Consider the following 23,015-nt stretch of genomic DNA (forward strand, 5'->3'; position numbering starts at 1 on the left):
GACCAACTGGGACGAATATACAAGAGCCGGCCAAAAACAACGGCTCGAAATCAGCGAAGCGCAGACGCGTAGCTGGCACGAGAAGCTCGAGGGGACGGCAAAGGATCACAAAAGCCTGTGGGCACTGCAGAGGTGGGCTAGGCTACGGAGCTGGGCCCCCCCTGAGGCCCACGGCTTGCCAGATCTCCGGAGGGACGCCGGCGACACGCTTACGGCACGTACACATGATGAGAAGGCAAAATTACTAGCTGAGAGGTTCTTCCCAGACCCGTGTATAGATCTATCGGACCTCGATCGCGGCCTATTACAGGCGAGACCAGAGCTGAACGTCCCTAGGGAGGTGACTACAATGGATATCGAGTCTATCATCAAAGGAACGGCTGCTTGGAAGGCTCCCGGCAACGACCTGATCCCCACTGGCCTGCTAAAGGCCTGCGGTGAACCCCTGTGGGAGATCCTAGCGGATCTGGCAACAGCCAGCTTTAGGCTGGGGTACTACCCGGAGCGCTTCCGCTCAGCGAGGGTGGTTGTTATCCCTAAGCCTAATAAAACGACAGCTCAGAAGCAGACCCCTGGCGGCTGGCGCCCCATTGCCCTGCTTAGCACGGCAGGGAAGGTAATAGAGACGGCGATGAGCCAGCGTATCACCAAAGTAGCTGAGGCGACCGGCCTACTACCAAACGGCCAAATGGGTAACCGCGCTGGGAGGTCCACCGAACTGGCAATACGTATAGTTGAGGACGTGGTCTATACAGCGTGGAGACGCGGGGGCATCGCCTCGCTGCTACAGCTAGACATCAAGGGGGCATTCGATACGGTCAATTACAGACGGCTGATTTCCATATTAGCCCGGAAAGGCTACCCGGAGTGGGTTCAGGAGTGGGTACGCAGTTTCGTGGAGGATAGGACGGTACGCCTCCGGTTCGATGGCAAGGAGTCAGAGCCAATCCCCCTACGAGCTGGCGTCCCCCAGGGGTCACCGCTATCCCCGATACTGTTTATATTATACATTTCAACGCTGTACGAGGAGCTAGCGGAGCAGCACCCACTACTTTTAGTAGTCGGGTTCGCGGACGACACGAACCTGCTAAGCGTCGGCACCGATCCAGACACGACCTGCCGCCGGTTGGAGGGCGCATGGGCTACGTGTCAGCGGTGGGCAGTGAGGCACGGGATGGAGTTCGCTCCTGACAAGAGTGAGCTAATGCACTTTACTAGGGCCCGAGAGCCCTTGCCGCAAAGTATTCGCCTTGGGGACGCCACAGTGTCGCCGGTAGTCTCAGCGAGGTTCCTAGGAGTCTGGTTCGACCGCAAACTGACGTGGCACGCCCATGTTGAGCGTGTTAAAACAAAAATGGCAACTCAAAAGCTAGCCCTGACAAAGCTAGTCAATATGTCGTGGGGCTGCGATCTTATACGGGCGAGGCTGTTATATACGGTGGTTATCCGTAGCGCGATCGCCTTCGGGGCGACTGCGTGGCATACTATAAGTGAGGAACCGGCAGGGCCAGCTAAGAGCCTGATGGGGATACAGAACGAGTGCCTCCGGGTAGTCTGTGGCGCCCACAAAGCGACGCCGGTTCGCCACCTGGAAGCAGAAGCAGCAATCCCGCCACTAGACCTCTATCTTAGTGCCCGGGCTGCTAAGTTTGAAGAACGGCTACGGCTTAGCGGGAAGAGAAATCTGCTTCGCAGCGCGAGCGCTAAAGCGTCACATATACTCCGGCAGGATAGGCCGGCGAAGAGGAAGCAGGCGTCGCAGCTACTCCGACCGGCAGGGTACACTATGGAGAAGGAGGCCCGGGGCTCCGAGTGGATGAGTGAGGAAAAGGAGGTCCCGGCTGCCCTCCTCGGCCACTGGAGGAAGAGATGGCTCACCGGAGCAGAGAATCACGATCGCCAGCGACGCGCCATCGCTGAGGAACCGGAGGGCCCTTCGATGCAGATACCGAAAGGGGGCAAGTATTTCGGCCTGAACCGACTGGAGGCGTCTACGCTGTGCCAGATCAGGACGGAAAAAATAGGACTAGCAGCCTTCTTCTTCAAGACAGGGGCTTTTGGCGTGTACTCGCCGCTATGCCGCTGTGGCGACGCCCCTGAGACGGCAGAGCACGTAATCCTCTTTTGCGGGCTGTTGGAAGGACCGAGGGAACGATTACGGGCCGCTATCGCACCACGGCCACTATACTCTCGCAGAGACCTCGCAACGGCAACAGGAGAACCAGTAGTTAGTGGGACTATTGTAAGGTGGCTGCTAGGGACGGGTCGGACAGCTTCAAGGCCCAGATAGCATCGATCTTCTCAGGGGGGACTTTGTTGATAGGTTGAGAACCAACGTAGTATGGTAGTGAACGCAACGCAGTCGCCAATAGGGCGAACCGACGACGCAGCGTATGTATTTAGTCCAGCCATTAGGGCACGGTTTGTGATACGTGACCCCATGGGGGGTTGCCCTATAGCTAGAGATAAGATAGATAAGAGCTATAAAAGAGCTCTGCCAGGCCAGAATAGCTGACCTGGCCATCCTTTCCCAATACAACAATTCACACCCCATATGCACTCGCATCAGTTTGACATACGGGAGTACTAGTAGAGGTACCGGGGGCTTCGAGCCTACGGCGTATTTAATAATAATAATCTATAGTCCAATCTGATATAGTCTAAACCAAGATTCTTAGCGATCCGTAGACCCGAGAGGTTGTCGTGATATACTTTCCACTAATGCCGTCTTCCCCAAACCCTACCCAAGAATCTAAATCTTGCCCTCTACCGGCCTGGCTCACTCCATTTGCCACAGTCTAGGAACCGGGCCGAATCCTAAGTTAACCAAGACCTAGAATTTTGGCCCGGGATTATTCAATTCCGAACGTGCTGCCAAGAATCGCGCCATACAAGGAGACATCTCAGCACCCTACCGCGCCGCCGCCTGCCTTCAACGGCAACGTCCCGAGAGTTTCGATCTCGAACATACCCCGCTAGATAAGCCGAAAGAAAACACAGTATCATAGTATTTGCAATTGCACTGCTTCCAAACGAGAAGGTCGCAAGCACCAGGTGGGAGCCAAGACCCGTGTAGAATACCTTGGCAGAGATGGCGTCAACAGCCGATCCCTTGCTCGTGGTTAACCCTGCATGGCCGTTTTCTGATAGGCTAGCCCGCTGATGAACAAACACTCTCTGATTTGCCCGTTTGAGTTGCCAAGGCTTGGGGAGAGTAGCGTCAAATGCTTGAGTGCCGCAATGCTGAACTCTGCCGACGGGATTTGCAGATTGCAAATGCTTGTTACCTACCACATTAGGCCAATGCAACGAGATGGACCAAGTGTTTGAATGTAGCATTGCTGGTGCGATATGGGACAATGGTCAATTTGACCTGCCTCATGACAACCCATCGACCGCCGTCTTGCCGCCTTCCGGTGTAAGCCGCTACCCATGCCGTACTGCAGTTCTATGCATGCATGGGATGAGACCACCATCCAGAGTCGAAACCAAAGATGCGTACCAGCAGCACCCTATTGCGAAATTCCGAGGGGGGGTTCACTATATAAATCGCAGCACCCGTGGAAAGTTCCTTCTTCTCATCTTTCGCGCCGTCTTGTCTAATGTGTCTTGTGTTATGCCCCAACTGCAGGTCAAAGGCATAATCTATACCCCTTGGCCGTTAGATATTTATTTACTGTAACTCGAAAACCAAGATGAAAACCCTCAGCACTTTGGGCGTTGCCCTGTTGGCAGGATGCCATGTTGCATCTGCGAAGGAAATTGTCAACCCAGCCAAGAATGAGAAGTACACCAGCGGAGAGGTTCATGAGGCTCTCATGGCTGCCAAGCATGTAGGTGACAGACCAACCATAAACTTCCGACAGCTGACACCCAATGGCATCAAGGCCACATGGGCCGCACGAGAGGCGCAAGGTTTGATGGACTCGACCATCTATGCTAGCCGTGACTCTGCCGCCGATGCCGTCCCCTGTGTTGGCGGTCTCGCTGAAGTCGTTCCCGGAGATGCCAACAACACATTCAAATGTAACAACGTGAGTGATCCCACCCGAGCCTCCAGGCCGAGTGAGATATCTAACAGGCCCAGATCGACTTCTACGACTTCAAGAGCCATGCCGACCTGGGCAGCGCGATGGGTGGTGGCTCCTCGTCTTGGGGCTGGACAAGTGAAGACGGCCGAGAGTTCGTCGCCGTGGCCCAGCGCGACGGTGCTGCGCTGGCCGAGATCAACGCGGACGGCAAGTTGATCTACTTGGGCCGTCTGCCCCAGTACCCGACCGCCAACGCCTCGCTCTGGAGAGAGATTCGTGGTTACAAGAACTTCCTCGTCATTGGTTTGTTACACCTCCAGAATTTTGTCTGTATCGACACTGATGAGAAAATATCAGGTTCTGAAGCATACTACCATGGCATACAGATTTTCGACATGTCGAAGCTTCTTGATGTCGACCCAGCCAGTCCTGTGACCTTCAACAATGAGGAAGACCTGACGGGTTACTTCAACGGTCTCCCCGTCGGCAGAACTCATGTAGGTGCTGATGGTGATTTTCCCAGCCAAGACACACTGGATCTGATACGTACATGCAGAATGTCGTCATCAACGAAGAGAAGCAATACGCCGTCGCCGTCGGCGCCCAACCCCGCACCCACAGCTGCGCCTCGGGTCTCATTTTCATCGACCTGACCGACCCCTCAGCTCCCTTCTCCCCCGGCTGTGCACCGGGTGACGGCTACGTCCACGACGCGCAGTGTCTTGTTTACCGCGGCCCCGATGAGCAGTTCGACGGGCGTGATATCTGTTACGGGTACAACGAGGACACCCTGACGATGTACGTGCAGCCTCAATTCCCTTTGCCAGCCCCCATGACTTTGGTTGCGAGTTTGCTAACATGTCCTTGTAGTTTTGACGTCACTGACAAGAACACGACCAATATCATTAGTCGCACCAGCTACGACGGCGCCAGCTACACGCACCAGGGCTGGGTCACCGACACGCAGTGGCAGGAGTTCCTTGTTCTTGACGACGAGTACGACGAGTATGACAAGGCCGGGGAGGGTGCTTCTGGATACCCCGTGACCTACTTCTGGGACATCCGGTCGCTCGCCGCGCCCAAGTTAACTGGGTTATACCGCCACCCCACCAAGGGAATCGACCACAATCGTGAGTTTACCGGAGTTGAACGATGAACAAAAGGAAGACGGATTGGCTAATAGAAACTAGAATTCGTCATTGATGGATACGCTTACCAGAGCAACTATGGCTCGGGACTGCGGATCGTGGACATTTCCTCGCTGCCCGAAGACCCTACTGGCGCCAATGTGAGCGAGGCCGGGTATTTCGATATCTACCCCGAGGACGACGAGGCGGAGGGTGGAGGTAGTGTTGATTTTGTTGGAACTTGGAGTCACTACCCGTTTTTCAAAAGTGGCCACATCCTCGTCAACACCATCGAGCGGGGTGCGTTTGTGGTCAAGAGAACCGACATCTAGATTTGCCGAGTCGAAGAGGAATAACGGCGTAATGTTGATGGTATTTGCGTTGCATTTGTGTGTTAGAAGAATGCCTCCAGACTAATTCATGACTCAAAACGTCCCCCTGGATGTCAGTAATCAGAAAGTATTGAACAGATCTCCAATCGCTGGGCCTCTCTCCCTCAATCACTCATTCTTCGGTGCTCTCGGCGTTGTTCCTGTCTTCGCAAGTAGGTAGTCACCACCCCAACATGCTCTCCAGACACCGTATAGTCCCTGAAAAGGACGTATGCCCCAACAGGGCCTTGTAGCTCGGCCATTTGAGCCAAGATCTACCTTGACCTTATCATATACACTGGGAAGATACGTCGCCGAATACTTCGCTCGCAAAGCATCATACGACGCCCGATCATAAATATTCCAGAACTCTTCCTCCGTGTAGTATGCATACGCATACAGCCATTTCTTCCCGCCAAGCTCGTGGACCTTGTTTTCGAGTTCTCGATTCTGGCGTATGAATTTCTCACGATTCCTCGACCCGGGCCTCCAAACACCGAAATTGATGAGATACGGTTGCGTTTCTGTGTTGCCAAATCCTGCGTGTAGGCCGTGTGCCGAGTCTGGGCTGTCGCGGCGGACCCGGAGTGGACACAACCATAGAGGGTACGTCCTCAAGTTTTCGTACAGCCACATGCAGATATCTGCGACCTTGTCTTCTGGGACACCGACATCCTGAATGATATATTGCTCGGCTAGTTTGCTCTGGTGTAAAGCGTGATACATAACGCGAGTATGCATGAACCTATCCAGCCAGCTCCGAGTGATAGTTTTGAAGGGCGTGCAAAAGTACCGAAAAGCATATCGAGCGACCCAGAACCCGCCTCTGTCGTAACGGAAGAGATAGTCCACCAGAGGAATGAAATCATTGAGCTCTCCAGCCACATGTTTCATCTTCTGTTTGACATGCAAGTAGAACCATAGGTCGTTCCGCTTCGTGAAGGTAACCGGCGTTTGTCCGTGGGGCAGTTCATCGACGAGACGACCTGCCATGACGACTGCGAACGATGGCGAGAAGACGATGCCATCGATGAAATCAATGGACCCGGGACGTTTAACCTCCTCTTCAACCAATTTCGCCATCCCATCTGTTGCCGTACGGAGGCTCTTAGCCCGGACATACGAGATATCGACATACTTCTTCGCTTCCTTCAACTGCACCTCCAAGAGCGTTACGACCCCGAGCGTGCCGAATCCCGAGGCCGCGCCCCAGAACAAGTCGGTGTGTTGGGTCTTAGAAGCTCTCATGACGTCGCCGCTTGGTATAACGATCTCAATCCAGTTGATAATGGAATCGAAGGGGCCGTGTCGAAATGAGCTGCTTTCTCCCGCTGATCCGCTGAAGCCGCCTCCAACTGTTATGCCGGGGAATTCCATGACGACGAGGGGTATGAGCTGCGCCTTTAGCGTTGCGTCAACAAGGGCATCCATCGGCACATTGGGTTCCACCAAAGCGGTCTTGTTGTTTGTGTCTATAGTGAGGACGTTGGCCAGTTTGCTGGTGTCAACCGTGTTATCAACCCGCCGGTTTGACGTGCGCGTGCTGTTCGTGCTACCATGGTAGCACCTGAAGGGCTTTTGATCCCGATGGAACTGTTGTACTCGCTCAGCTATAACAGCCACAACTGAATCATGCTCCTCCATGTCCCTGGTCGGATAGCTCGGGGCTGGAATACGATGTCGACCTGAAAGTATACGGCGATTGAAGAGTGCGGTACTGTTGAAAGGGCAGACGTGTAGTTAAAAGTCGATTTCTTCTATACAGCGATGTTGTTGCAAATACTGCATTGCAAAGCTGGACATCAGCTAGAGGTCGTCGATGCGAGGTGAAGCAACAAGTAACAGGGGGTGAGCGCATAGGTTCGGGTAGCACGGAATCCGCTACGACTGCTAAAAATGGCTGGCAAAATGTGGGTCTTGAGCCTACCATGCTCATTATGCATTGGATGCTACCTTCCCTACTCACTGTTGGCCACCGGAAAATGAATGTTGGGCATTTATTTTTGACGAGTGCTATTGTATTCTAAATCTCGAGACGCTAAATCTTCTCATTCCTTCCGGTCGTGGAGTGTTGCTTGCTTAAGTGCTCAGATGCTTGCATGCGATCCAACCAGCTTTGGTCCTGCTGGCATCAAACTAGGATCCGGCAATATCAGGCAAGAGTTTTATCAACATTGGATCATACAAGAGGGAAATTTGAGTCAAGACTATGGGAGGATGACTACTTGCTCCCAGCCTCCAAACCCCCAGGCATTATTGCCCAGGAGAAGGTATATCGTCGGGTATCGTCGTTCATCATTCGTAAATGACTGACAATGCTATACTGGTACAATTCCACGTATCGACCACCACGTTTTGTCCCGAATCGCTAGAAATATCCAAACCCAGCCCGCAGCCTACCCAATTCGCCATACTGTCCAAGCTGCATGCCAAATCATCATCAACAGAGCAGGCCAAATAATCGTACCCCCTTGGTCCGAATTGTTCCATGTTTGCGCCGTCGACAAAATACACCGCACTGCCTGTGAGCCCATCCTTGTCCTCGACAATCGCAACAATCGGGTTGCCACTTTCCCCAAGATATCCAACAGCGCAGAGATGCCCCGAAGACTCCACGCTGAATTTGCTTGAGTGGTTTGCGGAAGAACTGAAGATGACCATGTCTCCGCTGAGCTTGAGAAACCAACCGTTGAAGGGACCTGACGGCTGGGAGACTTGGACAAAAAATGGCTCTGCGGTAGTTCCGCAGGTGGTATCGAGCGTTGCCGTTGGACTTGATGAGGTTGTAGCAGTGCTTGCATTGGAGAAGCTGGCAGACGTTAAATTGAGCAAGGGAGCCCACGTTGTGGCATTGGCTAACGGGATGCGGGTGTTGTTGAGAAGCAGAGGCCCCGTGCCGTTCAAGTGTGGAACTGTACTTGTGGCATTGAGGAAAGAAGCACGAGTCGTGGCGTTCGCGATGTGAAAGTCAGTGCTGTTGAGAAGGGAAAGGCTGGTCTTATTGAAGGATTGGGCTGCATTCGTGCCATCCAAGAATGGAGCTGTGGTGGTATTGAGATGGGTGCGAACACTCATTGTGTTGGCGGCCGGCATAGCGCTGGTGGTATTGAGGAACCTGTCGGTGCTAGTTACATCCAGAACTGCTGACAGCTTGGTTGCGTTGATGTGATGACTATTGCTAGTCACATTGGCTAGAACTGCCACACCCGTTGGACTAAAGTAGTGACCGATGCTTGGGGCATTGACTGATGGATGTGCACTTGTCTCGTTAGAAAGGAGCGCTGTGCCATTTGTGTACAACGGCTTTGACGAGCTGGTGGCATTTGTAAACCTCTCTGTTTTCGAACTGTTCCGTTCCGAGTCGCTAGAAGAAACGGTGGAAGATGCAGGATCCTCATTCCCACTAATCGCAATTCCCGGTGCCGTGGTATCACTTGGTATTTCTCGTACAGTCTCCGCAGAGGAACCGACAGAGTCTGAAGCGATTCGTGAGCTTTCCTGGACACTCGAGGTTCCCTGGGCTGAGGATTTCGCTGAGTCCGTGCTGGTCGCTTTGATACCTGGTGTCGAGCTGTTGCTTGCAATGACGTGGCTTTCCGTCGTCAGAAAGGTCTCAATCGCCGTTACCGTCGCAGCCTCCCGAATCTTGACTGTCAGCGTTATCAACGGCGTTGCGAGAGTCATCGTAGTGTGCTTGAAACCCAGACACGAACAAGCCGATGAATATGCCTTTACTGAATTGCATAATGACGCATAGCTAGGTGTTTTCTGCGGTGCGGAACTTGACGAGGTCGTAGATGCATTCACGCGTCGCAGCAAGATGTCGACAACATCGTGCTGATTTTGCCACCTCTTGGAAGGCGCTACAGTAGGAGTGGCCTTCTCTGCTTCTGTCGTTGTGCTAGTGGTTGTAGCCGTTGTTCTGCTTATGACTGTGCTGAAAAGGGTGCTGAAACAGCATTAATGATGCTTCCTATTTGTCTGGGTTGAAGTGTGCGAACCTCGTAGGTGGCGTTATAGTAACTCGAAAGAGAGCCTCGCAATCTGCGTTGCGGGATCCAGGTGCCGCCTGTCTTACAGCTTTTGGAAGACGTCAGCATGAATGCCAACATTCATACTTCACTGACTAACAACACGTACCACGCAAACAGCTGTCTTCCGTACATTTGGCCCCAGCATCTCCCACCAGTCCTGCAGCCGCTGCCAGCCAGAAAGGTCGCATTTAAATGGTAATGGTCTGCCGTTATCACCGCCAGCATAACATTCCGCAATTGGAATTGGTGCGAACGAGAATGTTCTGCCTGCACTTCAACGCGACGGACGGTCCCTGATTTAAGGCCGGAATGATTCCCATTGTGAGCCTGATGGAAATCTTGAAAATCCTGGAACGAGACATTGCAATGCCTGGCTATTTAATTTAAGCATGTCATGCGGGGACCTGCATCACCAAGGCTACATCCAATTACCGCTGACCCTGAGACTAGGGTGTCCTACTGGCATCGAGATGGGCTACATCAGCAAGGGTCAGCTCAGGAATCTAACTTGGATAAGTGCTGGCACTCAACTTCGTACAACTACGAAGTACACAACAGAATAAGCGGCGTGCCCATGCAAGATCATCGAGTTGTACTTATGTAAATACTCAATATCATGCACAGAATGGTAGAATAATTACCAACCATTATAGAACTTTTAAATACTCCCCTTCTATAACGTGGTTTAACACCGAGTCGCGCACTTTTTACCACACTATAATTTCAAGTTCAATTAAGTCTTTACATTATGTCCGGTCTTCTTACACTTACTACATCGTCGTACAGTCGACGGACCAGCCTTTTCTTTACCCCCCCTAGAGCGCTTGTCCTCCTTTACCTGGGCCTCCGCGTCCTTCCGGGCCAAAATGTCCAGGGCATCCTCGACAGTAAGTGCACCTCCTTGCCGGACACGCGATCTTTTTGCCCTCCGACGCTTGCTTAGTGCCTCATTTGCCTTGCGAAGGGTGGAGCACTCAGCCTTCAAGAGGGTATTCTCATGGGCTAATCGAGTTATACCCTTCGCAAGGTGGCCAACAGCATCAAAAATTGGGGTTGGAGAGCTTCCCTGATGTCTGGAGATTCGGCGATTGACAAAATCGGACTGCGAGAGAGCCTCTGTCGGGTTATTTGGCGTTTGCGAAACCCAAGGGTCAGCATCTAGAAGAGAGGGGCTAACGGGTGTAGGCGACCGAATCCTAACATCCAGCTTCGAGATAACGGCTTCAGGGTCGTGGGGGACTAGGCCGGCCCCACGAAACCCTGCCTTGATGTTTTTGTCGGTTATTGTCTTTAAATAAGCCTCCTTAAAGGCGATAAAGAACTCGGCCTTAGTAATGTGGTTAATATGGGACTTGATAAATATATCAATCTCTCGACCGTATATACGTTTCAAGACCCCAAAGCACCCGACATCAAGTGGCTGGGTTAGATGAGACGAGTGCGGGGGCAGACTGATAGTAATAGTGCCGTTAGACTTGCAATAAGACTCGAAATCGGCCGATGTATGACTCTCATACCCGTCCAATACTAACAGCCGATACACGCCTCTTTTGGTCGAGATAGTGTGCTTTTTGAAATGCTTGATCCAGTCTAGACCAGTCTCGTTGTTCGTCCACCCGTTTTCGGTCGGTTTGACTACCCAATCGGCTGGTAGGTCCCCCTCAGTATACCAATTAGCAAGGTGATAGTTCCCTTGAATTACCAGAAATGGCGGGATGTCGCGACCCTCCGAATTGACACAGGTAATCGCCGTGGCCCATTCCCGGTTACCTGGCTGGACCTTCTTGCCTCTACCATTACGTTCAGACGAGGTAACGACCATCGAGCGTTGAATAACGCCCATCATAAAGCCCGTCTCGTCGAAGTTCCACATATCGCAGTCCTGGATCCCGTATTTGACCCTCATATTCGATACAAGCCGGAACCAGTCTTCCACACCCTCTAGCCGGGGAGGAAACCCTCTCAAATCTAGGTCAAGTACATGCTGAACAATAGCTCTTTCCTCTATCTTGGTGAGGACTCGGGTACACCGTATAGCTTTGCTGCTCGACGTTGGCTCATATTTTTGGTCGATCGGATAGCTTCGATGGCAAGGTTGATTTTGGCTTCTTGGGTTTGAACTGACATGGTGTTGTTGTTGAGGAAATAAGTGTTGAAGTCAAAAGGTTGGAAAAGTTGAAAAAGTGCGCGACTCGGTGATATGCGCGACTCGGTGTTAAACCACGTTAGGTGTAGTCTAAATCGGATAAAGATGCCCGGCTCTCAGATCGTACGTATCGTTACCAGATTCATTGATGGGCCAAAGTTCTGAGGGATTGTAATTGATTTCCGTGGCGTCCAATGTTTTCAAGAAACATGTATGGCCATAGCCGTGCGTAGGAAATTTCGCGTCTCGTCCGGTGTACTTGGGTGATACCAGCCAGCAAAGAACTTATCCTCTACATTAGGTATGGCCAACAGGTATAAGTGGCTCTTCCGAAGCTTTCTCCTATAGTTGCTCGTTAGGATTATCCGGCTCAGTATGTTCATCAGGTACACTGACATCCTCTTCAGCCCCTTATTAATGACCTATCCGACTCAATCTATTCGTTGGATAGGATCCAATCTTTTTCGCTTTACATCTCGACTTCCGCCTCGTCATATCCTTCAGTATAAAAAGCCTCCTGCTCCTGGTGACTATCTGGGATACCTTCATTTCCGAACGTGACGACATGTACCAGCTTGTCAGTGTCGAGCATCTTATTACTGCACACCTAGGTTTCGGACACGACACAATTTTTAGATCAGGCATGTAGCGCCGAATTGCTCTGATAATGCCCTTCCGAGGCTCAACAACTGTAGTGTACAGGTTCTCATCTTGGAAGTCATACTGTTTAGGTCCATTCATGCAGTTGGAATATTTTCAATACGCGAAGTTGCGAGTTGTACCCGTGGGACAGGAGCCACGAACATCATCCTCTTCAAGGCAAGCTCCATAAGATGTGGGCAGAAAACGGGATCGGGCAGTCGAGGAAGCGCCAAGCCCGCACGCACCGGTGGAAAGCCCGGTTCGGGAGAACCAATTCAGAAACTTGTCTTCACGATGCCACCAATGCTCAAATCTGGATCGCAATCTGAACGTCAGCAGACGTCTCGCCGCAACAAGGAACCGGGGCAGTTCCCCCCTCCCAAAAGTATTAATTATGGACCTACCTTGTATCGAGTAAGCTTCCGGGACCATTTCTGCGTCGATAGTCAAGGTAAGTGCCTCGAGATCCCGCAACATGTGCGTGTAGTCACCGATCAACCCTTTCTCTCGAGGGTAACACTGAATAAATGATCGCCGAGCGAAGCTGCGGAGCGGACAAGATCAACTTGCAGCACCTTCATCGGCATTTTCGCCTTCACAATAACTGCTAAAATGGAGTAGGAAGCGACGTTGAACTACGTATGAAAGCCAGCCCATAGGGAAGCAGTCATGAGGCATGTCGTCACGGTCGAGCAAAATTGGGGTGCCTCTGAAGATTTCCTGGACGCCGTAACCATGGAGCGTCTCTTTTTGTCGCATCACGAAAAGGGGTTTTGGCTTTGAGCGTGGCTGGTCCGACAGTGTTAGGCTGCGCAGGTTAGTCAGTCTCTTAAGCCCTCCTGCAGGCGATGTCCATGCAGCCAGTTTTGGTTGTTTTGGTACCTCCACATCTTATCCGTTATAAATTCGCAGTCTTGAATTATTATGATAGTCCAGACCCCGATGCAGATATTGAACTAGCATTATAGCCCAATGGTGAGGTATCTGAGGGTGCTGGCGAGATGGGACACGTGCGAGATCTCGAAGAGGCTCGCAGAGAACTCCTAGAATTTTCTTGGTTAGCATGAATTGACGTATACGGCGGAGGACTCCGCGAGAAATGGGCGTTCGCGTATTACCTGGATGGCTTTTGAGGTTGTCCGAAGAGCTAGGGGTGTTTCAAAAATTTAAAGGATGCTATATTCAGGGCCAGCTCGCTTGGGAGTGTGTCGAGCCGGAAAACAGGCTTTTGATCGATAGCAGTGGCAGACATGATGACGTCTATAAATTGCTCAAATAGAGTCATTGAGAGCCAAGTATATAAGCTATTTGCCATATAAAACCGAGAAATATCAACGCTGTGCTAGCATATCATGCATGGAACCCAACCTGTAATCTTTTATATTTCCCTATGCCTTTGTGCCAGGAAGTTAATGCTTGGCATCGTTGAGCGAAAGCGAATTAAGCGCATACACGAACAACATCAATCTTTAGACATGAGCTTCGAATCTTATGATTGGTTAACTTGAACCTAGGCTTATTTGTCCATTACACTTATCAAATTGTGAGCTTTGTATCCAGATTCCACAGTGGGATAACAAACAAAGACTATATTTTCTGTTTGCCCCTATTCTCCAACTGAATGGGTGCAGATTGTACAGGAGACATATGAGACGAAACAAGACGAGTAGTTTCACGTCCAGTGGATCATGGTTTGAGTAATATACGACGTCATTAAACTAATTAAGCATAATGATGGAGACAGTTGCGGTATATTAATGATAATTACCCACACGTTTCGGTTATGGCACACACTTATGAACAAGTATCACTTTCAGGGTTATGGTTCTGGGGCCGTATCTTCGTAATGGGCCTGAGAACCTTATCAGTTGTTAGAGTTTATTGAATTGCCGTGCTGGAGGGCCTGTGTGACCACACGATCATGATTTGGCCCTGAAACTCATATTTGCAGTCTATACAGTTCAGCAGTCCGAAACCCTATTCAACTGATCTATTGCCACAACCAAACACCAAATGGCAACGCCTTTCAGAAGCTGCAGATTACTCACCGTTGCAGGCCAGTCACCAGAAATATAAGTTTCGGCATTGTCCCAAGGCTACACGCGCTCTAAGTCTTCTTCTGCACGCACATCTCGCCCAGCTTTGAGGAGCCTTGCCCAGGTCTCTGTCTGTCCATGGAGTGCAAGGTCGTATAAGAGGTTATGTCAAGGTCTCTCGGTGAATCTGTTGTCCTAGACCAGGCGATGAAGCGTTTGGTTGACGTTTACCTCTGTGTTTTGAATTGAGATCAGAGGCAAAAGATCGATCCTGGACTTTGCGACGGAGCCGTTAGGAACCTTCAATCGGCAATAGCTGACCCAAAGGACCGCTTGCGCAGCACCACGCTGGGTACTGTTACGGTGCTTGGGTTTGTCGAGGCCATGGGTCGATTTTCATGGACGGGGAACTACATACATCATGCCGATGGTGCATCCGTCTTGGTTCAATTATGCGGAGTCTCCTGTGCACAGGACGAGCTTGGAAAAGCCATGCTGCGTAATTCATCAGGTCGTATAGTTGGTTATGTTCCTCGGTGCTGACATGGGACAAAGCTGATCATATTAGATCACCAACTCGATAATTGCCAACCCGCACTGTTTGCTGAGCAGTCTGGAGTGATTTGATATTGCTTTTAACGATGCGCATGCAACCAGGCTTGAGCGACTTGATAACACACTGGTCGCGGAGCTGTGCTATCTGCCCCCTGTGCCCAAGTATGTCCGTCAATTGTACGTAGTCTTTGATCAGACAGACACGTCAGCCGTCTTCGCGAAGGTGTTGGACATGCGTGAAGTCATTAAAGATATGAGGGCGGAACTCGATCGTGACTTCAAGGACCCGAAGTTCGTCTACGAAAGTCGCTTCTGGCGGATCCAGGTGTACCCATTGTAAACTGGTTCAATGATCAGCTTTCCTCGCGAATGGCGACCTACTGCTCAGTCCTGACAATACTTTTGAACCGTCTTGCCGTCGTTCTATGTGATCATATGTCGCTCTCAGAAAAACAGCGCACCGGTCGACCCAGTTCGCCGAAGAAATTGACAAAGTGGATCGCGCGAATGCCAAGCGCATCATCAACTCCTTGAAACATGCCGTCCAATTTGCTCCGCTTGGTGCCATCTACATGACACTACCGGCGGTGATTGCCTACCACGTGGCGGTGGAGAAGCGCAAGGACTGGGTGTGAAGAGGCTGAAGCAGATGAATGCCGGCATACTAGATTATTACAGTCGACCCGTGCTGGACTACCTGGCCAAATGGTTCTTTGGTCAGCCTGTGGCGGTGATACACAAGACTCCATGTTGAGATACAAGGAAGAGAGTGGGTCATCATGATTCATGACCTCTCACACAACTTTATCTTTACATGTGGCACTCTGCCATCGTTAATCGAACCGGGAAAATCTAGCTAGTAACCTTCCGCAAATATCAGGGTGGGTACCTCTGGAGGACCAAGAGCTACCACCTACCATAGAAGCCGAGGACAGAATAAGCCGTGCACCAAGAGTGGAATCACGTGGGACAGCACGATATTCCGGTGCAGCAGACAGGAATAAGTTGGCTATTCTACCGGGGGGTGGGGTGGGGGGCGGGGGAAGCGAAGTTTATTCGGTCCTCCACTTACCTCCCTGGGTATTAAAGAAGGCTGGGACAAAGTATCCAGGAGGCTCGGAATGGGTTTCCCCGATGTTGTTCTCCAAGTGGCTATATAATTACGTACATGCGAGCGGTCAATCTACTACACAGAAAACACATGATCCGTTTTGCTGGGACCGCGTATGCGGAGAGCTCGCTACGACTAGTTTGGTGATCGCTGATAGGCGCGCATCAGCCTACCCCAATTTACCCCAGAAAATAGAGATGTCTGGGCAGAGTGCCGAGCTGCGATACACCATCGACTAGGGCGATTCCACGGTCTGATTGGTGGACGTGACCTAAGGCCCAGGTCGAACAGTGATTGTGGGCGGTGCGAGGAATTCGGAGACGGGAACCATGAGTAGAACTTGAATATGCCGATCTTTTGGGGAACCATCGCATGGCAAACGATGAATGACGACTGAAATGGAACGGTATATATATCATGCAAGTGTCATGGACCAAATTGTACTTTGTAGTGTCCTAATCTCTCCTGGTTGTGTCCCAGTCAGCAACCACGATGTACACAGCTCTAGTCGGGTCGTGGCTGGCTCTGGCCGCCACTGTGGCAACTGCCCCATCCAAGTCGCTGAACTCAAGAGTCTCCAACTCAGGTCCACACGAACTGAGCCGCGTCGTGATCTTCACCCCTGACGAGAACTACACAGACCCTCAAGTCTTGTACGAGAGGACCGTCCAGCTCCCTAACAACGACCTTCTGGCCACTTGGGAGAACTACTCCCCCGAGCCGCCACCGGTGTACTTCCCCATCTACCAATCCAAAGACAGTGGCTCGACTTGGAGTGAGATTTCCAGGGTCCAGGATACGGCACTGGGTCAGGGTCTCCGCTACCAACCATCGCTCTACGTGCTACCGAAGCAAATCGGCGAATTTCAGCCAGGGACGTTGCTATTGGCTGGATCGTCTATCCCGACGGATCTTTCCACCACCCAGCTGGAACTCTATGCTTCTACCGACAGCGGAGTGACGTGGGAATTCGTTTCTCACGTAGCCGCTGGTGGTGAAGCAGTCCCGAACAATGGTCTCACTCCAGGTAAGATTATCCAAACCAAATATCTATACGAATGGCCTTTTACTTACAATCAAATAGTCTGGGAGCCTTTCATGATGGTATATGAAGATAAGCTCATCTACTACTACTCGGACCAACGAGACAACGAAACCTACGGCCAAAAGCTCGTGCACCAAACTTCCACTGACCTGAAGACTTGGGGTCCAGTAGTTGAAGACGTCGCATACTCAACTTATACTGATCGCCCCGGTATGCCCACCGTTGCTTTGCTTCCTGACGGAAATTACATCTATACGTACGAGTATGGCGGTGGGCCAAACCCTACAACAACGAGCTACACCTTCCCCGTCTTCTACCGATTGTCCAAAGATCCCGAGAAGTTCTTTGACGTTGAGCACCACCCTATCGTCACCACCGAGGGCACCGTCCCCAACGGCTCGCCGTACGTCGTGTGGTCGTCTGCTGGAGGCGTTAACGGGACCATCATCGTCTCGTCCGGGTGCTGTTCTCAGATTTTCGTCAACAAGGCCCTTGGTGCTGAGGATGCGTGGGAGAGCGTGAGTACTCCCGAGGGAGTGTCTTATACAAGGTCTTTGATGGTCTTCAACGACGACCCGAGCTATTTGTTGATTGGGGGTGCTGGCAAGCTACCCCCCGCCGATGGAATGAATCAAGTTACGATCAGCGTAGTGAAACTGGATTGATACGTCACAAGATGAGGTAAATACATGTATGAGAAAATCCGATACAACAGCTCATGTGCCTTTGACAAATCTATTCACTGCTGTTGTTTTCACCGTCAAACGCAGCAAGTATAAGCTAGATACATGGTACTCGTTTATGTACCAGATAGCACCACAGATATCAACTTATAATTTAAATGGCTAATCTTAATTCTTTGTACCACCAGCACGGATCATGAGTTCTCGTGAATGGCGCTCAATGGATTTCTTGAAGAAGGCGTCGAGATATGAGTGCAACGTTGCAATCATTGCTTGTACCCAAGTGGCATAAGTTCAAGCGACTCAACAGAAATGCCTCGAGGTCCCTTGCTTTTGCAACTTTAGACAACACGAACATTACGTCCCAGGTCGGATTGGTCTTTCTATAGGTGTAAGTCATGATATCGGCGAACGCTCACATCAGCGACATTCTCATTCTTATCATGAGACACTGGCAATTCATTATGCAGGACAGACGAACTCTAGGCCCGATTGGGAATCTATTTTTAGACCTGACAACTGCTGGAACTTCTTGTGTGTAGTTACGGGCCCGAGGATGATTTGAAGTCTGACAGGACATATTTTGCCAAGTCGGCTGGTGTAGTTGGTCACTTCGCTGGTAGATAAGTCCCGATTTGAGCCTCGCCCACTTGGGTTGGTGACGAGTCGCGGGTTCGAATCCCGCAGCTGACACACAAGGGGGTTTAGTCAACCCTTACGGCGCGCTGCCCACCTTGTTGACTTCGCCTACCTAGCGATAATAGGGAGATTGGTGCAGTTTAGGATTACGAGCATCCTAGCCAGTCGACCGTCAAGCACTACGTCGGCGGAATATAACTCGACAGCCGGTCCAGAATTCGAATCGTTAATCCGACCCCTTATCGGACCCCCCCTCGCCGCGATTCTTGCGAGCGTCTAGACCACGTTACGGTCTATCCACTTGAGCGTATGGTTAAGATGTATACGCTCGACGAGAACCCCAATTAGCAGATACTACGACTTGTCGCGACAAAAAATAGTCGAGCATCTTCTGCACATCAGCAGCATCCCACCCTTGAGGACGAATTTAAGTGCCACATTACCACACTTATCGGTAGTTCAGGCAGGGGTTGTAGCACAGACTTAGGGAGGGACAGGAGGTTTAGTAGTCGTTTGGCTACAAGTTTACCTGTATAACCGCCCGACGCGGCTTAAGGGCCCGCTATATCATCTATAGCCCCTTAAGGGAGTACTTGTAGAGGTACCGAGGGTTAACACCTACGGCGTATTTAATATTATTTTATTTTATTTTGCCAATTACTTACAATGCTAGAGTAGCAATGGAATGGAATGTGTCGGAAATTAGTATCCTTACTCTGATTTGTCTAAGTTGACGTGGTATGAACTAGAGAGATCGTTATATGAGCGAACATAGATCCTGTGTTATCTGTTGACGTTTTAAGAAGATAGCATGCGCTTCAAGTGATCAATTTACTTCAATGAGTCTCAATGACAATGAGTTAGTGATGACCTTCCGATCGTAGCCATTCTCGAAAACAAGCAGCTCACGTCAGATGGCACGGCGTTTGTTTTTCAAGCCAAGCTCCCGAAATACACCGGCCAATTTACACAGCAAAGCTTGACATTGACTCGTATCAAGTGGGCTCGTATTTCTTTCAGGGGTTAGAAGGATTAGAAGGCCCCTGTTTTTAGGCAAGCCAAGCCAAGCCCAGCAAGCCTCATTCGGCGATAGTCCTTGCTACTCTCCACTGATTGGGCGCGCTGTCAAGCGGTCATTTTTAAGCTTGTTCAGAACCCCTGATTCTTCAACAGATTTGTTCCAGATTAAGAATAGCCCACCGACCCAATCCTGACGGACTGGTAAATACATGCGAGGACGTCGGCCCAATCGTAATATCTCGGCGCCAGCCATCAAATGCCAGGACACCGACAATTTATTTGATGGCGCTGGTAGCGCCGTGCGGCTGCTCAAGCCAGCGGGCACCAATTGGCCCGTTGGCAACATCTATTCCCGAAAAAGTAATCGTCGACTTGATCAAGACCCATTCTGACCTGAGCGTGCTTCTCTCCATCCACAGACAGAATCCTGGCGGAATCCACCAAATCTCCACGATGCCCCGGATCCACTGTCATTAAAGACCGTGATCATCCCCCTTTCTGGGATTAGATCCGAGAGGTTCTCCATCTTCGGGTCTGCTTTACATATACTAGTAGAGCTACAGCAACCCGACTGGTTTCTCATCGTTCCTCATTCCACGCTTTACATTGGAAACTTACATTCGTTTAATCACTTTCGTTAATTACAGAACCACGCCCACGTGACTCGACGATCATGCGGTGCTCCCTCGTGCTGCCGGCCCTATTAGGCGCCACCGCCATTTCCGGCGCCGTCATCGAAAAGCTCGTCAAGGCCCTCCCTCTAGCACAGTTCGGCAGCTTCCAGACGATATCATTAGAGCAAGCCAAGAAGGGCGAGGACTTGCCCAACGGATTCAACACCACCACCGTTCCCGGTAACGAAGTAGCATTCAAAACCGCTGCCCTCTCTACTGCCGGCAGCGTTGCGGCGACATGCACAAACCCAAACGTTCGTTACGAGTGGCGCCAGTACTCAGCATCGGACCGGGCAGCATTTGTCGACGCTATCGCTTGCCTGATAAGCAAACCGCCGTCGGGGAAATGGGCACCCGCCAAGAATAGATACGAGGATCTGGTCCGTGTCCACCAGTTGTACATGCCGAACATCCACGGCAATGATAAGTTTCTGTTATGGCACCGTTATTTCATTTGGACATTTGAGCAGATCCTGCGTGCGGAGTGTGGATTCAACCGTGCGTTCCCGTGGTGGGATGAGACACTCGATGCTGGCAAATTTGCCGCCTCCACCATCTTCACCTCGGCCTACTTCGGGAGTTTACCAGCCAAGGGCACAAACGGACAGGGTGCTTGCGTTACCACTGGTGTAAGTCATGCCTATGCTGACTGACTGCTGCGGATTATCAACTGACTGGGCCCCAGAAATTCACTGGAACTCTTCACCTTGGTCCCGGTAGCGACAACGTGGACCACTGTCTTTCTCGGGCCGTTGACGAATCCCTGACTGCTCAGTGCAACCAGGGCTTCGTCGATACGTGCAACTCGCGAACCAACTTCCATGACATGGCGAGCTGTGCAGAGCTTGGGTAGGTTCTACGTCCATTTGTTCCGTCTGGCTCAACGACTAACTATTATCTCAGTCCCCACGCCTACGGCCACAATGGTATCGGATCGGTTATGTCGGATGTCTCAGCTTCGCCCGGTGACCCCGTATTTTTCCTTCATCATTTGTTTATCGACCGCAACTTCCGCATATGGCAGAACGCCGATGCGTCTCGCAAGACTAGCATCAGTGGATGTGCGGACGCTAAGAGTCCCTGTACACCATTGACCCTCGACACGATGGTTTATGTTGGAGGCTTGAGGCCAGACGTTCGTGTGCGAGATATTCTTGACACTATGAATGGAGTCATGTGCTACCGTTACACATACTAGTTGGATAGCACACTGTATAAATAGGGAGTTGCATCCTTGGGTCTGGATTTGTGTCTACTTAGGATGAGGAGACAGGCCCCATTGATGTTGCAGGGACTCACGAAGATGAGCACCGCCTTAAAATAATGTCAAATTTGCACGCTTGCTCTGCGCGCATCTTTCCCTTCCCACCACGCAACCATGCATTTTCATCGTTTAGTCCAACTATTCATTGTGCTTAGCGCAGCCTGATGCTCGGACCGATCGCCTCTTCTTCTGACATCTCCCTTTTGCAGTCTTTGGCACTTCTTTTGATGTAAACATGCGGAATACTACCGCAACCACTGCTCAAATTAGTTCATCGTCTTCTGGGGTCTTAACTCATCTGGACGCAATGTAAGACTTTGCTGTGGAAGAAAGCGGACCTTTCACCTCCCTGGCTGCTGCTTTGCCTAATAATCGAGGTCTAAAATCCCCAGATACTTCCCCAGTGTCTATTTTCATAAGATTGAACGGCTTAAGGCGCTCAGTACAATACGCAATGTTCTTCCCGAAATCGCCACGAGCTGTGCTCTATCGTTGTGATCTTTTGTTGATCCGATATCAGATCTTCAGAAATGACGGACTGGTCATGTTGTTGGATTTTCAAGGCTACTACATCAAGACTGCCAGTCTTGGGAGGACATATGGCCACGCACCGTACGTTATGGGCCAATACGACCACCACCCATCGAACCACACAAGTCCTGTCTGTTGGACAGGTATCAGTCATTTCTTGTATATATAAGGCCCTTATGGCCGCCATCCACATCGTTCAGGACTCTCCAGAGATCATAACACTTTCAATATAAGACCATTTGCCCAAAATCCAACACATGTTTCTTGCTGATGAGCCCACCACCTAGCACGGAGCAGAGAGAGGCTGTGTGACGGGCTCACTGCGAAACTATACAGCTCAACATGGCCAAATACTGTTAATTATCTAACTGAGGAGGAAAGTAAAATATGCGAGTTGTCCCGGGAACACGGACTATGTTTTGTATGCCCTCGATGGTTCCTTTGGTGGATCCGGACGCACGGTCCTTGCAGCTCCGGATCCCATATCAGGCACAGCCTGTCACAGGCTGGGGTGATTGTAAATGTGCGCTCCATCTGGCAACCGTGAATATGTGATGAATAGATTGGCCGAGGGTCAAAGGATCCTTTCGTATGTATCGGACGGCCTTGCCCAAACTTCCGAATGTAGTCAGCTTCGGGTAAGCAGTAGACGCAGTGACCATGAACTATTGGTTGCCCAGAAATGGAGGTGCTTACCTTATGGGCTCAGCTTGTGAAGATAATTCTAGCAACGTGCATGCAACACCTCCGGGAAAGGGTCCGAGTCTCCGAATGTTACATCAAACGAAATGCTTGCATCTACTATATGTGCCTTGGATATGTTTTCCAATTCGAAGCGAAATACTTCATAAATCTGTTATAACCCCGCTCGTCAACAGCTGTACCTGATTACAGCTAACTTCTGTTTTTGCAAATAATAGATTGGAAGGATTGATCATATCAGGGGCCATCTTTCAAGCTAGGTGCTAGTATGATGGGCTTCAAGGCCTGAGGCGTAGTGAATGCTCATGGTTATGTGATGGTAATAAGCTATTGTCCTGAGGTTGACCAAGCTGAAGGATACATGCAAGGTGGAGGACACGGTTTTTCAGGTATGAAAGAGCCCT

At 50.8% G+C, this 23,015-nt stretch overlaps 7 protein-coding genes and 1 non-coding gene across 8 annotated transcripts; 6 read left to right on the top strand and 2 right to left on the bottom strand.

The window, feature by feature from the left end:
• Positions 1-2,599: 2,599 nt before the first annotated feature.
• BCR38DRAFT_133775 (uncharacterized protein) lies at positions 2,600-3,517 on the bottom strand. The gene has a single exon (XM_040853566.1). It carries the CDS (start codon positions 3,337-3,339, stop codon positions 2,857-2,859), a length of 483 nt encoding a protein of 160 aa, XP_040718799.1. The 5' UTR covers positions 3,340-3,517; the 3' UTR covers positions 2,600-2,856.
• A 178-nt stretch (positions 3,518-3,695) lies between these two features.
• BCR38DRAFT_521564 (uncharacterized protein) lies at positions 3,696-5,490 on the top strand (the record flags this gene model as incomplete). The annotated part of the gene is made up of 6 exons (XM_040865198.1): positions 3,696-4,034; positions 4,088-4,334; positions 4,389-4,528; positions 4,588-4,829; positions 4,902-5,161; positions 5,222-5,490. The coding sequence occupies 6 exons, from the start codon at positions 3,696-3,698 to the stop codon at positions 5,488-5,490; spliced, it is 1,497 nt and encodes a 498-aa protein (XP_040718800.1).
• A 168-nt stretch (positions 5,491-5,658) lies between these two features.
• Positions 5,659-7,173, bottom strand: BCR38DRAFT_335181 (uncharacterized protein; the record flags this gene model as incomplete). Its single annotated transcript, XM_040855373.1, has 1 exon — positions 5,659-7,173. The coding sequence occupies one exon, from the start codon at positions 7,171-7,173 to the stop codon at positions 5,659-5,661; it is 1,515 nt and encodes a 504-aa protein (XP_040718801.1).
• A 5,101-nt stretch (positions 7,174-12,274) lies between these two features.
• On the top strand, positions 12,275-13,010 carry BCR38DRAFT_406437 (uncharacterized protein; the record flags this gene model as incomplete). Its single annotated transcript, XM_040858052.1, has 3 exons — positions 12,275-12,286; positions 12,412-12,802; positions 12,973-13,010. 3 exons carry the CDS (start codon positions 12,275-12,277, stop codon positions 13,008-13,010), a joined length of 441 nt encoding a protein of 146 aa, XP_040718802.1.
• A 2,164-nt stretch (positions 13,011-15,174) lies between these two features.
• Positions 15,175-15,577, top strand: BCR38DRAFT_482005 (uncharacterized protein; the record flags this gene model as incomplete). The annotated part of the gene is made up of 2 exons (XM_040863446.1): positions 15,175-15,278; positions 15,391-15,577. 2 exons carry the CDS (start codon positions 15,175-15,177, stop codon positions 15,575-15,577), a joined length of 291 nt encoding a protein of 96 aa, XP_040718803.1.
• Positions 15,578-16,545: 968 nt separating this feature from the next.
• On the top strand, positions 16,546-17,763 carry BCR38DRAFT_406439 (exo-1,5-alpha-L-arabinofuranobiosidase; the record flags this gene model as incomplete). The annotated part of the gene is made up of 2 exons (XM_040858053.1): positions 16,546-17,080; positions 17,138-17,763. 2 exons carry the CDS (start codon positions 16,546-16,548, stop codon positions 17,761-17,763), a joined length of 1,161 nt encoding a protein of 386 aa, XP_040718804.1.
• A 608-nt stretch (positions 17,764-18,371) lies between these two features.
• Positions 18,372-18,474, top strand: BCR38DRAFT_t81. The gene has a single exon. It is a non-coding gene; the product is annotated as a tRNA-Thr (tRNA).
• A 1,541-nt stretch (positions 18,475-20,015) lies between these two features.
• Positions 20,016-21,565, top strand: BCR38DRAFT_133793 (uncharacterized protein). The gene is made up of 3 exons (XM_040853567.1): positions 20,016-20,743; positions 20,800-20,963; positions 21,018-21,565. The coding sequence occupies exons 1-3, from the start codon at positions 20,114-20,116 to the stop codon at positions 21,310-21,312; spliced, it is 1,089 nt and encodes a 362-aa protein (XP_040718805.1). The 5' UTR covers positions 20,016-20,113; the 3' UTR covers positions 21,313-21,565.
• Positions 21,566-23,015: the final 1,450 nt, after the last annotated feature.

This window comes from Pseudomassariella vexata, assembly GCF_002105095.1.
Source record: "Pseudomassariella vexata strain CBS 129021 chromosome Unknown BCR38scaffold_3, whole genome shotgun sequence".
In the NCBI taxonomy this organism is placed as follows: domain Eukaryota; kingdom Fungi; phylum Ascomycota; class Sordariomycetes; order Amphisphaeriales; family Pseudomassariaceae; genus Pseudomassariella; species Pseudomassariella vexata.